The sequence below is a fragment of the Apostichopus japonicus genome, chromosome 8, assembly GCF_037975245.1.
Source record: "Apostichopus japonicus isolate 1M-3 chromosome 8, ASM3797524v1, whole genome shotgun sequence".
Classification (NCBI taxonomy): domain Eukaryota; kingdom Metazoa; phylum Echinodermata; class Holothuroidea; order Aspidochirotida; family Stichopodidae; genus Apostichopus; species Apostichopus japonicus.
The window spans coordinates 11,209,179-11,224,193 of record NC_092568.1 but is presented as its reverse complement, the minus strand read 5'-3'; the positions used below and the strand labels follow the sequence as shown (position 1 = coordinate 11,224,193).

General features: G+C 37.6%; 1 protein-coding gene across 1 annotated transcript in view; it reads left to right on the top strand.

Moving 5' to 3' along the window:
* LOC139972164 (ERO1-like protein beta) overlaps positions 1-14,492 on the top strand; it is a 52,886-nt gene extending 38,394 nt beyond the window's left edge. The window contains exons 14-15 of the mRNA XM_071979152.1: positions 8,218-8,327; positions 11,888-14,492. Of these exons, the coding sequence (XP_071835253.1) occupies positions 8,218-8,327; positions 11,888-11,984 (207 nt within the window). The 3' untranslated portion in view covers positions 11,985-14,492. The remainder of the gene's footprint in view (positions 1-8,217; positions 8,328-11,887) is intronic.
* Positions 14,493-15,015: the final 523 nt, after the last annotated feature.

Genomic DNA, 15,015 nt, shown 5'->3' with positions numbered 1-15,015 from the left:
TTCGAGTGGAAGTAGAGTTTGAGGGTATGAAAATTGACAAATTGAGCACTCCGGAGCAAGTATTCCTGGTCCGGAATTAGTTTCCAATGACCATAGAAGGTATCTTATATTGACGAAAATTCTGGGGAGGACCCCGTAGTGCCCCCACCTTGAACTTCGTGATTTCTGCAGATTTGCAAGCTATACACTTCTGGAAGACAACATATTTTGATTGCAAATGGTCCACAAAGGCTGTGAATTCTGGACTGCTCACATAGCGTAAACATCTTGTCGTACAGGTTTCAGTAATATGAAGCAAAATGCACCACTTGAATGGCATTAATCTCTCTCTATTGTTATAAACTTGTTTCAAATAAGGAAGATGTGGTTCGTCAATGAGTATCGATAAAGTTCATTAGTGTGTTACGCGTTGGACGTAACGGGGACTAGTTGGTATTCCATTAATGGCAGTTTTCTTCAGTCTGTTCATTGTTCATCAGAAGGTAGTCCATTGACTTGTAAAACAAATAGAATAAAGAACAAGGAATTGGGTAACATTCTTCCGAGATGAAACTAGTTTTATCCTGAGACGTGTACAACGAACAGATAAACCGAAGAGTTGAAGACATCCCCGAAGATCATGTGTAGTATCTGTTTCCTTTCGAGGGGAATGGGGACACACCTGACGATGATCACACAGTCACAGTCCCGATGCAAGGGGACTGGGGTTGAGAGCTGATCAGACGTTCGGTGGTTTGGTTTACGTGCCCAGGTTCATTCCTGGGTGACTTTTCTTAAAAAGTATCCCGGCTATCAATCATGGGAGAATGATCGAAAGGTAGACTTTGCTGTAACTTGATAACTCACTTAATAAATAAATAAATAATGAATAAGGCAAAATTTCAGTCTTGATATGTTATAATACAAAGAAAACAGACAACTTTGAGTCCAATAATGTTTCTATAGCTATTTTAGTATTTTTCAAGATATGTATCGTTAAATATACTAAATTTCTGGAATATTCGTTAAGGCTAACTTGATGGTGACGTCGGCTCCTCACTGCAGTTCTTATAATTAATGTTAATCCGTTGTTTAAGAGGTCAACCAGAATATGTTCGTTAATCTTTCTATAAGCAACAGAGCACCCTTGTATGGCATTCGACATCATTTGTCCTTAACAAATGTGTATTGAATTATAAACATGTCATTTGAGACCATATAATCTTAATTTCTCCCATTGAGGTTTGAAGTGCAACCGAGGAACTAGTCTGATGGGCTGTGTTATAAACTAAAAGGTCCAGACACTTTAACTAGTGAACCTTAACTGTTTAAAGGGTCATTCAAAAGAACAAACAAAAAAGAAGTGAATGTGTTATACAACCCTAGCTAGACCGAGAGCAATTTTTTTCATCGGTTATCAAAACACAATACGGTGATTTTTTTGTGTGAATCTCAAAGTTCTAAGAATCACTCAGTTTCCGAACCTTCCTACTATGCGGTATGAGAATTTGCTACAACACTGTTGCTTATAATTGGACCATATTGAAACTGGTATACGCTGGTTTTCTTGCAAAAGTGATATAGATTGAATTCGATGTATATTGTATGTCTTTAGTAGCCTACATCTTTACCAACACATTTATGTCAAACAATAAGTTTAATTAAGTTCCTGCAAACCCTTGTGAACCGCATGACTGTTTGAATGTGTTGCTTGGCCTACCACAGATAACCCATAACAATAAAATCCATTCCACCTTCAGAGTGGCAAGTAAAAAAAAAACGGCTTTTAAGGAATTCGATGGCGCTAGTTTGAAACAGGTTTTTTTTTCAAATCAAAATAATTATATGGCTTTTAAAGGCATCCGTAGATTCACTATTAGGAGAATATCGCCTCATCAGGCCACGTATTCAGTGGACGGTGGCTGCAAGCATGCCGGTCGCAGAGATGTCACCACCTCTGGCCAAAGGCAAGGATTCACGCACGCCACCTAGTACGCTTCTGGTCGATTTGACCGACCTTCTGCGCATCCTCCCGGGTTCTTTTGCGACAACAAGGGAGACATGGCACGGGATCCTAGGCCACAAAATGCACCATGCCACAGCCAGAGGTATTATCGCCAGAGGCCTGTCTTGAACCCTAGCCACGATTTACACGACCGACAAGGAATGAGTCTTTCGTCACCCTCTATAACATCGGCCACCACATCAGCTAGTAAATTATGTGGTTGAATTAATTTTCTTTCAGTTTATTCATATTTTCACTTTACAAACCTACTAGAAAGCAATAAATACAGGATTAAACAAAGAAAGGAAAGAATTACTTATGATTACAAGCTAAGAAAAGGGAATAAGTTAATCTACACTCTAACACTACGGTAACTTAATTTGTACTACCCCCCGTACCATTTCACAGAACGACGAACCATGAATCCACGTTTTCATAAATTTGATTTCTGACCATCTTCTAAAATCAATTTCAATGCGTTCTTGTATATCTCTTTTAATCAATTTGACCACCTCCTTTTCATCAATAATTCTCTTATCAAAAACCAGCCGACACCTTCTATTCCAAACTATCTTTTTAACAATACTAAAAATTAAAACAAGTCTTCCCATGTTAACCTATGTATTCCAGGGTTAGGAATACCACGTAAAAATACATCGCAAGTGAGTAACACATTCCTACCAACTACTCTTTTGAAAAATGTATCAACCCAGGATATAACTCTCGATATATGTGGACACTCCCAAAACATATGTCGAATAGTCTCTGGGTTCTTGCAAAACGAACAGAGACCATTCCCAATCCCCCACCTGTGCAGTTTCTCTGCCGTGCACATTGCCCCGTGAGTAATTCTCCAATTTAAAACTTTTAACTTATTACATAAAATGGGGAGAAACGCCGTTTTCCAAATGCTGTCCCAGTCGCAAGATGGATCATTGCTTTGAACCCTAGGTATAACCGTTTCATTGTCCAAAATACTAACCAGTTCCCTGGTACTAGAAATCTTTACAAAAGTAGGGTCTATCGAGTGCATAAACTGGATAATTGAGATCGCATTACTGTACGACTTTGTTGTGTCATAACAATTAGGAACCGAATTCGACCACAGATGGGGGTACAACCGCCGAAGCTTAACAGACAAAAAATACCTAGCAAAAAGATAGTTACACGAGTCTAACTCGCTACGACAGAGAAACGGAAGTAAATGTTTCACATATAAAGCTTTCATCTTAAACTCGAAATGATCCAAACCCAACCCTCCGGACCTATAGTTTAACGAAACAACCTTCCGTGCCACTAATTCGGTCTTTCCTTCCCATAAAAACTTGAAACATAATTGATTCACCTTTGCAACAAAGTCCCTACTTGGACAAAAAACAGGAGCAAGGTAATAGAACAAAGGGAATAAACAAGTATTAATAACGGCAACCTTTCCGAGCAAAGTAAGATACCGTTTGTCCCACGCTTCAATCTTAGACTTCATCTTATCTAGTTGTTTCTCCCAATTACTACGAACACTCTCCTGTGACCCAAAACAAACGCCACAAATTGTTATTCCGAGTTCCCCCCAATTGATGTTCCCTCTAAGTTTGCGCCCAACAAAACCCCCTAACTTCAAACCTTTAGTCTTACTTAGATTTAGTGAGGCCCCAGTAGCTAGCTTGAACCTTTCAAACGCTCGAAAATACTCAATTATATCGGTCTGACTTGTTACGACACAAGTCACGTCGTCAGCGTATTGCAAACATTTTACAGATTTCCCTTTTCCTCCAGGTATGTAAAGACCTCGGATATCCCATGACTTCTCAATGTATCTAGCTAACGGTTCAATAAATAAAACATACAAGGCTGGGGACAGAGGACAGCCTTGACGAACTCCCCGATGAATGAATATATCTTCTGTGAAACTACCGTTTACATTGACCAGACTTTTGATATTTGTGTACAGAACTTTGACCCATTGACGAAACGTAATTCCAAATTTCATTTTTAATAAAACTTTAAACATAAAATCCCAATTGACTTTGTCAAAAGCCTTGTGCTGATCTACAGATAATAGAGCACATGGATTACCTTTCATATTAGAATACTCAATAATATCGCGAACCGTGGCCAAAGTAGTATGAATGCTACGGCCAGGCACAGAACACGTCTGAAAATCATTAACAATTTTAGACATAACTGTAGACAATCTTGCTTGCAACGTCTTCGCTAACAGCTTGTAATCAGTATTTAAAAGACTAATTGGTCTACGATTGCCTGGGTCTAAAGGATCACCATCTTTCTTAAGCAAACTTATAATAGCAGTTCTCTGCGACTCAGTTAGAGACCCCCTATTGAACCCGTCACTGAAAACATCTAACAAATCTTCTCCAACTAAGTCAAAGAAAGTAACATAAAATTCACAGGGGAGCCCGTCGCTTCCCGGGGACTTGCCGTAGGCCATAGAAACTAGGACCTTCTTAATCTCGGTTAGCTCAAGAGGCCTTTCTAACGTTTCACACTCTTCCTTAGATAAGGCGTTTGTAACGCAGTCCAAGAACTCGTTTTGGCATTGTTCGTCTACACTAATCTCCTTTTTATATAAATTGCTATAAAACCCATGAAACACTGTTAAAATATCCTCATTAAAGACCACTCTACCTCTGGAATCCCGTATACTATCAATTGTTTTGAACTTTGCACGTGCACGTGCGTGTTCTCGTTTATAAAAGAACGCAGACGGTCGCTCCCCCTCTTCCACAAACCTGGCTCTAGCCCGAATTATGGCCCCTCTGCTTTGCTCTCTTAAAATACGATCAATCTCAGCCCTGTTCCCAGTAATACAGGTTTCCTTTAGCTGAGCTAACTTTTGTCGTCTCTCCCTCGCACGACGAATACCATTGGTGATCATTAAATCCCTAATTCTTCTCTTTTGTGGTTGAATTAATGTGGTTGAATTTTGTGGTTGAATGTGGTTGAATTAATATATCAAGACTTCAGAGTGAACTGCTGAAAGAGAAAAAGAATTATTAAACGTGTATAATCGTTGATGGAGTCGAACTCAGTTCATCAGGTTACTAGTCCACTGCTCTAACCACTGAACCATTTGACGAGTTAACTTTCTACGAGCTTAACTTGGTATTGTTGGTTGGATACAATCTATTGGTAACAATGAACGACACTGCCTTCAACGAAATCTCTGTTCATCTTGTTTTGCTCTCATTAGAACAACGGATCTAAACATCTTTATTTACAAGAAGTTCACGCTTCAATGTCTTTGTTTACATTGCAGCAAGCAGTAAGAATGCCGTTTCCTTTCAAGACGTAAATATACAATAGGCTTATGCACCGATACTATCGATGACTTCGAAGCAAGCAGTAAAAGAAAACCGGATTCCATGAAATCTTCTTATTCACAAAAGGTTGCTTAAGATTATGCTCGCAAGAGCATTCTTGCTGTAAGTTGTCTCCCTTTACAACTATCACCTTCGTAATTACTGAAGTTACACCTAAAAGATTTTAAGCTAGGCTTATCACTTATTGCCTTGGGTATTGAGTTCCAAAGATTAGTGGCACGATAACGAAGCCTTGAGTGGGGAGAAGTGCGATTTACAGTATGCAAAAGAAGCTGAGGATTCCGTGTATTGTAGTTATGAATGAGGGAATTGATTGTGAAAAAGTTAGAGAGAGCGTCTGGTAGCAGATGATGTGATTGAAGCAGTTCCTAGATTGATTATGTCCTGAAGTTTCAATAAATTAAATGTTTTAAATAGAATATCAGTGTGATTACGGGGGCCACAATGACAAAGTATGTCGAGCAGCTCGTTTCTGCAGAAGAAACGGACGTTTCAAGTAAGATTGCCTGGAACACGACCATACAGTACTGCAATAAGTAAAGTGCGGATATATCAAAGTGAAGTACAAAGTGCGAAGAACGCTCTTTGGCAGTACATATTTAAGTCTACCAATAATACCGACTCCACTTGTAATTTGTAAGGATAAACTATGGACATGTTCTTGCCAATTGAGATTACAATCAATAATTACCCCGAGAAATTTAATCTTACTAATAGAATTCAGAGTGTGACCATTGATGTTAATGTTGAAACTATAATCGTTGTAATGCTTAAGTTTGTTAAATACCATAAAGTTTGCTTTGCTGATATTTAAGGATAGCTTATTAGTTGCAAACCAATCACAATAAGCTTTTAGTTCAGAACAAAGAGACCTTTCTATAGGGTTATCGTCTGAAAAGAAAATGTTCGTGTCGTCAGCAAAAAGAACTAATGAAGAATTTCGTGAGAGAGATGATATGTCGTTTACATAAATAATAAACAGAAGTGGGCCAAGGATTGAACCTTGGGGAACCCCGCAACGAACAGTAGCCAGGTCAGAGTCTGTATTATTATAGTGAGTGTATTGTTGCCTGAGAGTCAAGTAACTATCGAACCAATTGAGCGGAAGTCCCCTAATTCCATAGTGTGACAGTTTGCGCAGTAAAATGTTGTGGTCGACTGTGTCAAAAGCTTTGGATAAGTTTCCAAGTTTAAGAAGATTCCAATCGAAGTCTCTTTCTTCTCGGCAGCTTTGTTTAATTTGTCAATAGCATCTACAAGAGCAGTTTCGGTAGAATCCCTGGGCGGAATCCGTACTGACTGTTTGAAAGAACTTTGTGCTTGTCTAAAAAGTTTTGTACTCTGTTAAATGCGAGTCTTTCTATAATTTTTGAAAGGCAGGGCAATACAGAAATTGGACGATAGTTTATAAACTGAGTTTGGTCACCTTTCTTGAAAAGCAGGATAACTTTGGCGATTTTTAGCTTGTCGGGGAAAATGACATGCATAAAAGAGGCGTTGAAAACATAAACAAGAGGCTTCGCTATGTGAGGAATTACTCTACGGACACTAGCTGGTCGCAAACCATCGTATGCAGCAGATTTATTAGGGTTCAGACAATCGTATGCGATCTTTGTGAATTCACAGTAGCTAATTGGTGAGAAAAAAATAGAAGACAGATTTCTGTCTACTAAGCAGTTCTCTGCGTGACCAATGTTAGGAATGCCTCTAGCTAGTGACGGGCCGAGATCGGTAACAAAGTCATTGAATGCATTATCAATGCTTAAAGGATTCGTCAAGTATTTGTTGCGGTCAATAAACTTGTCAGGATATATAGTATCGTTTCTCCTCTTTTGCAATATGTCATTAATGTGTTGCCAGGTGCGTTTTGCGTCGTTTTTTGAGCTATCAAAGATATGTTTATAATGCATTTTCTTCGCAATATGAATGATATGAGTTAATTTGTTTCGATACCTATTGTAATGAGTTTTGTTTGTAAGTGTAGGTTGTTTGAGATAACGTCTGTAGAGCTTATTTTTACATTTAATCGACTGAAGTAGACCTTTGGTGATCCATTGTTGTTTTTCTTCTTTCTCTGACCTATTTTAATCAGAGGAAAGCTATTGTTGTAGATATCATTAAAAGTATTAAGAAATGGGTTAAAAGCTGAGTTCACGTCACTCTCCCTATAAACATGGCCCCAATTGACTTGGGAAATAGATAAAATAAAACATTGAACATTTCTAGTTGAATAGTTCCTCGAGAATGTTGATAGCGCTTTTGCACTGTTGAACTGTATATTAGATTAAAAATCGGAAAGTGATCACTAATATCAGTTACTGAAATTCCAGAGGTATCAACCTTAACCGACTCGTCAATACAGCCTATATTAGTAAAGATGTTGTCAATCAAAGACTTACAACTATTGGTGACTCTTGTTGGTTTGCTGATGGTTGGACTGAAACCACACGAAGTGAAATTATTTAAGAAATCAGATGCTTTAGACTTACAAAGATCGACGTTAAAATCCCCCATTACAAAACCATATTTAGCGTTAAATTTGACAATAGCGACAATTGACAATTCATAACCAAGGTTGTTAACCCTTAGTGCTAGGACTATGATATGTTGATAACAGATGTACCTATGCCTAACCTGCTTTGCATACAGGACTCAGAGACATCGGACCTTTGTTTCACAGACCTAAGTTTAAGCCACAATGATTCTACTGGTGTGAACCCTTTTCACTTCAAATCTCTCATATGCTGAAATATTTATTTTTCTTAATTCATTTTTTTTTTAGTTTGGATCCGATTATGAAATCATTGACAAAAAAGGCCTCTCATATGTCCAAACAAACGTGGTCAACCATTTGCTACATTTGACTATGTACTGATGCACTTTCATCTTCGACAGACTCAAGGCCTCGGTACAGCTTTAAAAATACTATTTACACCAGCAACCACAAGGAAACCACGACGACTGAAGAGGGAAGAAATAGTGTCTCTTTTTAATGGATTTGGCAGGTAAATATGACCAAAATTAAAAAAAATATCAAAAACAGATTTTGAAGAAGGACAGAGTAATTTGGGCTAGGGTATCAGTGGCACAAGTCAGTGACATTATGAAGTGACATCAAGTCTTGGGCTCTATCGGTTTGTGCTCTAACCAGCCATGATTTGTGTCCTGTTCCAAAGTTATTGTGTAGTGCAATGGTGGGCTACAATTTGTGACTTTAAATACCCTAGCCTGCATATTAGACCAACATTTCCGATACATTTTATATAAAAAACTTCCTATTCTAGGAAAACCATCATTTCTGACCTGAATAATGTTAGCACAGATTGAACTGCAAGGTAGATAGCTATTAATATCTAAGCAGCAATTACAAGCAAATATGTCATCATCAGTAATTGTCTTTGGTCTGCCTCTGTATAATTGAAGAAAAAAATTGTTTCTAAACTGAAGCCAAACATGAAGTAACAACAAAGTTTAAGATATGAGAGCTAAGAGAGCCACAAGACTGTTTGCCGTGTAGATAACTTCAAATCTAGACTCGTCAGCGATAATATATTATAATCTAAGCATTCAATCAGACTAAATAGACACTAATTGTGTTTACATATAGGCTATTCTCCTATGACCATATTTTTTTTTTTATGTACACTAAACTCATTGAAGTAGATAGGACTTGAACATGTAGTGAGGAGGCTTCATCTTTGAGACTGGAAGGTCAGAAATCTAGGGCTGAAGGCACTGAGCAACTTAAATTTTTAATCTATCCCCGTTGACATGACTTTACTTTATTAGGTTCATTAAGGATGAAGCTAAACCAGTCCCAGCTAGGAATAGCAAACATTATGAATTCATGTAGCAGTCTGAATATCAGGAAACAACTGGTCACATTTGGAAATAGCAAATTTTGTTACATATTCGTATGGCAGTCTGAATATCAGGAGCAACCGGTCACAGCTAGGAATAGCAAACATCATAATGAATTCATATAGCAGTCTGAATATTAGGAAACAACCGGTCACAGCTAGGAATAGCAAACATTGTTATGAATTCATGTAGCAGTCTGAATAGCAGGAAACAACCGGCCACAGCTAGGAATAGCAAACATCGTTATGAAATCACGTAGCAGTCAGGATATCAAGATACAACCGGCCACAGCTAGGAATAGCAAACATCGTTATGAATTCATGTAGCAGTCTGAATAGCAGGAAACAACCGGCCACAGCTAGGAATAGCAAACATCGTTATGAATTCATGTAGCAGTCAGGATATCAGGAAACAACCGGCCACAGGTAGGAATAGCAAACATCGTTATGAATTCATGTAGCAGTCTGAACAGCAGGAAACAACCGGCCACAGCTAGGAATAGCAAACATCGTTATGAATTCATGTAGCAGTCAGGATATCAGGAAACAACCGGCCACAGCTAGGAATAGCAAACATCGTTATGAATTCATGTAGCAGTCTGAATAACAGGAAACAACCGGCCACAGCTAGGAATAGCAAACATCGTTATGAAATCTTGTAGCAGTCAGGATATCAGGAAACAACCAGCCACAGCTAGGAATAGCAAACATCGTTATGAATTCATGTAGCAGTCTGAATATCAGGAAACAACCGGTCACAGCTAGGAATAGCAAACATCGTTATAAAATCTTGTAACAGTCTGAATAGCAGGAAACAACCGGCCACAGCTAGGAATAGCAAACATGGTTAGTAATTCATGTAGCAGTCTGAATATCAGGAAACAACCAGTTACAGCTAGGAATAGCAAACATCGTTATGAAATCTTGTAACAGTCTGAATATCAGGAAACAACCGGCCACAGCTAAGAATAGCAAACATCGTTATGAAATCTTGTAGCAGTCTGAATATTAGGAAACAACCGGCCACAGCTAGGAATAGCAAACATCGTTAGGAAATCTTGTAACAGGGCTGAAGGCACAGAGCAACTTAAATTTTTAATCTATCCCCGTTGACATGACTTTACTTTATTAGGTTCATTACGGATGAAGCTAAACCAGTCCCAGCTAGGAATAGCAAACATCATTATGAATTCATGTAGCAGTCTGAATATCAGGAAACAACTGGTCACATTTAGAAATAGCAAATTTTGTTACATATTCTTATGGCAGTCTGAATATCAGGAGCAACCGGTCACAGCTAGGAATAGCGAACATCATAATGAATTCATATAGCAGTCTGAATATTAGGAAACAACCGGTCACAGCTAGGAATAGCAAACATCGGTAGTAATTCATGTAGCAGTCTGAATATCAGGAAACAACCAGTCACAGCTAGGAATAGCAAACATCGTTATGAAATCTTGTAACAGTCTGAATATCAGGAAAAAACATCAAAAAACATCATTACGAATTCATGTAGCAGTCTGAATATCAGGAAACAACCGGCCACAGCTAGGAATAGCAAACATCGTTATGAAATCTTGTAACATTCTAAATATCAGGAAACCACCAGTCACAGCTAGGAATAGCAAACATCGTTATGAAATCTTGTAACAGTCTGAATATCAGGAAACAACCGGCCACAGCTTGGAACAGCAAAGATCGTAACGAATTCATGTAGCAGCCTGAATAGCAGGAAACAACCGGCCACAGCTAAGAATAGCAAACATCGTTATGAAATCTTGTAGCAGTCTGAATATTAGGAAACAACCGGCCACAGCTAGGAATAGCAAACATCGTTATGAAATCTTGTAACAGTCTGAATAGCAGGAAATAACCGGCCACAGCTAGGAATAGCAAACATCGTTATGAAATTTGGTAACAGTCTGAATAGCAGGAAACAACCGGCCACAGCTAGGAATAGCAAACATCGTTATGAAATCTTGTAGCAGTCTGAATATCAGGAAACAACCGGTCACAACTAGGAATAGCAAAGTTCGTTACAAATTCATGTAGAAGTCTGAATAGCAGGAAACAACCGGCCACAGCTAAGAATAGCAAACATCGTTATGAAATTTGTAGCAGTCTGAATATCAGGAACCAACCGGCCACAGCTAGAAATAGCAAACATCGTTATGAAATCTTGTAACATTCTAAATATCAGGAAACCACCAGTCACAGCTAGGAATAGCAAACATCATTACGAATTCATGTAGCAGTCTGAATATCAGGAAACAACCGGCCACAGCTAGGAATAGCAAACATCGGTATGAAATCTTGTAACATTCTAAATATCAGGAAACCACCAGTCACAGCTAGGAATAGCAAACATCGTTATGAAATCTTGTAACAGTCTGAATATCAGGAAACAACCAGCCACAGCTTGGAACAGCAAAGATCGTAACGAATTCATGTAGCAGTCTGAATAGCAGGAAACAACTGGCCACAGCTAGGAATAGCAAAATTAGTTATGGATTTGAATCGCAGTCCAAATATCACAAAACTAGTGGATCTTAAATATCATGAAAGAATTGGATGGGGGTAGAAATCTCCTTAATCCGCTACTCTTACGATTAACCCTCGATGATATACTGTAGTTGTAAACACAAAGTTTAGGTCTTGCTGATCTGTTAAATCCCTTGTTATCTTTTGTTTTTCCTCCACAGGTTGTCAAGTAGCGTAAAGGAGCTTGAGGAATTTCACCAGCTGATACATGAAGGAAAAAAAGACAAAAAGCCAGCAGTCCGGAATGGATTTTTTTGAGGAAAAAACAGAGAATAGAAAAGTTTGTTTGTGCTGTAGAATTAGCTATTCTATACTTTATACCAAATAGTGCTTTATTTTTTTTTTATTAGTGTTTGTTATATTTCGTTGCATTTTTTCTTTCTTAAAAGATAGATAGATTTTGCATATGCAATTTCCAAAATTTGCCTGTTAAGTTTTAGACGTGGACTTAAAATCTAAAACAGAAATTTTTCTTGTAAATAATGTAAATTTGACAAACTTACTCATCTGTGATGTGGTCATGCAAGTGTGACGGTTTTTTTAAATGGTTTCTTAAGGTGGAGTAATAATAATAAAAAAAAATCGCAATCGTAGAAGGAGGAAAAAAAGTCTTGCCATGCAAACTCCTAAAATTTCATGAATTAAAACATTAGCATACATTTTAGTTATTCCTTTCTGTGCCTAATCTAAAATTTGCATAATTTCATTTTATTTTCGAATTGTTTTAATAAGTTTTGAATAATGAAAATATGTGAGTTAGGTCAGTATTGTCACATAGGTCATATGGTCTGTCCTCAGATATGCAAGAAATGCAAAAAGCAGTCACTTGTTGTCCAACTTCCAACAAGTATTTTTACTAACTAGTGCCAACTTCAAGGCATTTTTCCATCACTGATAACACTTATTCTGTGTAAAATTAACACTTTTTAACGCCAATTGTTTGGAAATAAATGTTTGATGTAGTTACCTCCAGGAAATTATTCATTTTCAAATGTTTTCACAAGCTTTATCATGTCACTGACCTTTATTGTTTTATTTTTTACGTACACCACAATGTTGGAATAACTTTAAGAGACTAGGAAACATTTGGGTAATTAAGGAAATATGACTTTTCACTTTATCTCCAAGTAAAAGCTGAAAAATGAAAGATGTACGAGTGAATTCAACCCTTTTACGTTGAAATGTGGTCTGTTAACCAAGGCCTGGTTTTTGCATTGTATAAGTACATGAAAAATATGACATTTGAAATATGTTGCGTATTTTCTCATTTCTTTGCATGTAACATTTCTTATTTGTAAAATTCTGTAAATATACATTTATTCAGAAATGCAGGATACATAGCCATTTACATGGAATAATTTAACACAACAGTGTTACCTTGTTAATTCATAGTAAAACGAGCAGACATAAACATTTTATCTCTATTCTGGTGGATTAGATGTCTTAAAAGAGTTTGCTGTTACAGATACTAACAAATTAAGCAATTTAGCCATAACATTCACTGAATTTTGAATAAACCATCACTTACTAACAAAAGGAAAGATTTTTATCAATCAAGTTGACAAAACATAGCAAAAATTTAATATATGATTATTTTTGGTATGATTTTCCCAAAGCGAACATAAAATACAAGTATTTTTTGATAAATAGTCATTTTGGGGCAAAATGGATATATTGTACAATTTTTTTTGTATCTTTGGGGCGTTCCAATACACCCCAACCAGTTAAGTGTAGCAATACACCTCTACTTGTAATAAGTTCTATCTTTGGGGCGTACCAATACGCCCCAACCAGTTAAGTGTAGCAATACACCACTATGATAAATTGTATATATCTTTGGGGCGTACCAGTACGCCCCAACCAGTTAAGTGTAGAAATGCACCTCTATGATAAATTGTATTTATCTTTGGGGCGTACCAGTACGCCCCAACCAGTTAAGGGTAGCAATAGACCACTATAAATTGTATATATCTTTGGGGCGTACCAGTACGCCCCAACCAGTTAAGTGTAGCAATACACCACTATGATTAATTATATACATATCTTTGGGGCGTACCAGTACGCCCCAACCAGTTAAGTGTTGAAATATACCAATATGATAAATTGTATATATCTTTGGGGCGTACCAGTACGCCCCAACCAGTTAAGTGTAGCAATAGACCACTATGATAAATTGTATATATCTTTGGGGCGTACCAGTACGCCCCAGCCAGTTAAGTGTAGCAATAGACCACTATGATAAATTGTATATATCTTTGGGGCGTACCAGTACGCCCCAACCAGTTAAGTGTTGAAATATACCACTATGATAAATTGTTCTTTGGGGCATACCAGTACGCCCCAACCAGTTTAGAGTAGAAATACACCCCTATGATAAATTGTATATATCTTTGGGGCGTACCAGTACGCCCCAACCAGTTAAGTGTAGCAATAGACCACTATGATAAATTGTATATATCTTTGGGGCGTACCAGTACGCCCCAACCAGTTAAGTGTAGCAATAGACCACTATGATAAATTGTATATATCTTTGGGGCGTACCAGTACGCCCCAACCAGTTAAGTGTTGAAATATACCACTATGATAAATTGTATATATCTTTGGGGTGTACCAGTACGCCCCAACCAGTTTAGAGTAGAAATACACCCCTATGATAAATTGTATATATCTTTGGGGCGTACCAGTACGCCCCAACCAGTTAAGTGTAGCAATACACCAACAAAATTGTGTGTGTTTCTCAAAACTACATATCTTCTTTTACACAAGTTGTTGCAAGAAAATAAGAGTACACACTGCCCAATCAATAGTATGTGTAAAACATAAGGTTTCCTAGTTATTCAGCTCAAATTCTTTATCTATAGCTGCATATCTTTCTTTCAAGTCACAGACTTCCCTCTTTGGAAGGCGATTTTTATGGGTTAAATTAAAGTCCCAGAACATTAAGGAATGGAAAGAAACTGATGGTGTGTATGGCTGCTTATTTCTTCCTTGGCCACAGTCTAGCAGTTTCCAGTCTCCAGTCCAGGATCCCTTCATCCAATGTAAAATAACCTCATCCTTTTAAATTTTAGTGACTTCTCCAAAGTATGGTCGTGTGCTTGAATCAATGAGGTTTACGGCTGCTATATTCCCAACTTGAATATAGTCAGATACTTCAATAACTTCTTTAGCAAAGTTATAACATTTATATATATCACCACTCTGAAGATCTTCAACTCTAAAAGCAAGGAGCAGAAGGGCAGAAGGACAGAAGATAGCGGTTCTTATTCTCCCTGTAACAATTATCCAT